Source organism: Agrilus planipennis, unplaced genomic scaffold, assembly GCF_000699045.2.
Source record: "Agrilus planipennis isolate EAB-ADULT unplaced genomic scaffold, Apla_2.0 scaffold6, whole genome shotgun sequence".
In the NCBI taxonomy this organism is placed as follows: Eukaryota; Metazoa; Arthropoda; class Insecta; order Coleoptera; family Buprestidae; genus Agrilus; species Agrilus planipennis.
The window spans coordinates 2,055,551-2,056,761 of NW_020439302.1; the positions used below are offsets into that span (position 1 = coordinate 2,055,551).

Consider the following 1,211-nt stretch of genomic DNA (forward strand, 5'->3'; position numbering starts at 1 on the left):
ATGAACAACAGTTGTGTGAGCCAAACAATAAAAAGAAGAAGTACTGATTAACACACATATTCGTTGAGGTTACATAAACGTCAGATACAACATACAACATTAATTTATGTAAACAAAGGCGAAATTACGTTTACAGTTGCATATAAATTGTTTATCTAAAATGTGGGCATCATTATTGAACATTGTTTCATTGTGAAAACTAGCAAAATTGTCATTGTCTACAGCATGACTGAAACGATTTTTCCACTTGGTGGTTACATTTTGTTGAACAATAATTTAAGGTAAAATGCAATATTTCATCGAACTTTCTTTAAATTTAGTAATTATTTTAATAGGAAATCCCTCCTGCAAAAGTATAAGTTCAGTTTAATAACATTGACGTTATGTTTGGGCTTATTATTCCTATGTATTTTGTACATATTGAGTATTGGAATTGGTTATAGGGTAGTTTATCCAAGTGACTTTGCACCTGAAGGTACGATATTTTTGTAACAAAAAATATTAATTGTATACCTAATTAATTGATGCTATTACAGATGTGCCAATATCTTGGATCAGACGAGCTATAGCATACAATGCCTTAGACAAAGCAGAGTACAATGGGGATGATTTTATCAAATTACAACCAAATTTAGACCTTATTGATAAGTATAAGTTAATATGTTATTATAACTTTCCCCTTGATGCTAACACAACAAATGAGTACCTCAAACCAGAGGAGCTGGACCCGTATATGTGCACTCATATAAATGTATGTTTTGGCAGTATTGTTAATTGCACAATTTTTATACCTGAATCTCAAGTTACTTTTGTGGAAAGTATCATTAATTTGAAGGAAAAGAACAAAGACCTAAAAATTATTCTATCTATTGGTGGGGCTTCTGATGATGGTGGCTTTCCTGATATGGTTTTGAATCACAGAAACAGAAAAAAGTAAGTTTTATACCAACATTTTTTTTTGTATTCCATAGCTTTCGAAATCAAAATATACGTAAATTGTGCGTTACAAAACTAGATACGCAAATTCTATTATTTTACTGTGACCTTCTTAACAAGGTTATCAACATTTAAATATTTTGTCATTTAAGTAATTATAGCTATTGAATTGTATTACTCTAAAAGTAGCAAAGAATTGTCTTACTAATTTGTTATTAGAAAAATTTAATATTTTTTCCAAATTGTTAGAAAAAACAGGAATTTTTTGTTGTTTC

At 29.3% G+C, this 1,211-nt stretch overlaps 1 protein-coding gene across 1 annotated transcript; it reads left to right on the top strand.

The window, feature by feature from the left end:
- Window positions 1-961, top strand: LOC112905661. The gene is made up of 3 exons (XM_025978491.1): window positions 1-281; window positions 336-475; window positions 537-961. The coding sequence occupies exons 1-3, from the start codon at window positions 226-228 to the stop codon at window positions 935-937; spliced, it is 597 nt and encodes a 198-aa protein (XP_025834276.1). The 5' UTR covers window positions 1-225; the 3' UTR covers window positions 938-961.
- The last annotated feature ends 250 nt before the right edge of the window (window positions 962-1,211 follow it).

Bases quoted from the DNA above. Each gene is read 5' to 3' on its own strand.
- LOC112905661 (XM_025978491.1), top strand. From the start codon at position 226: ATGACTGAAACGATTTTTCCACTTGGTGGTTACATTTTGTTGAACAAT. The intron at 282-335 runs GTAAAATGCAAT...TTATTTTAATAG, and splicing joins TTGTTGAACAATAATTTAAG to GAAATCCCTCCTGCAAAAGT. The intron at 476-536 runs GTACGATATTTT...ATGCTATTACAG, and splicing joins AAGTGACTTTGCACCTGAAG to ATGTGCCAATATCTTGGATC.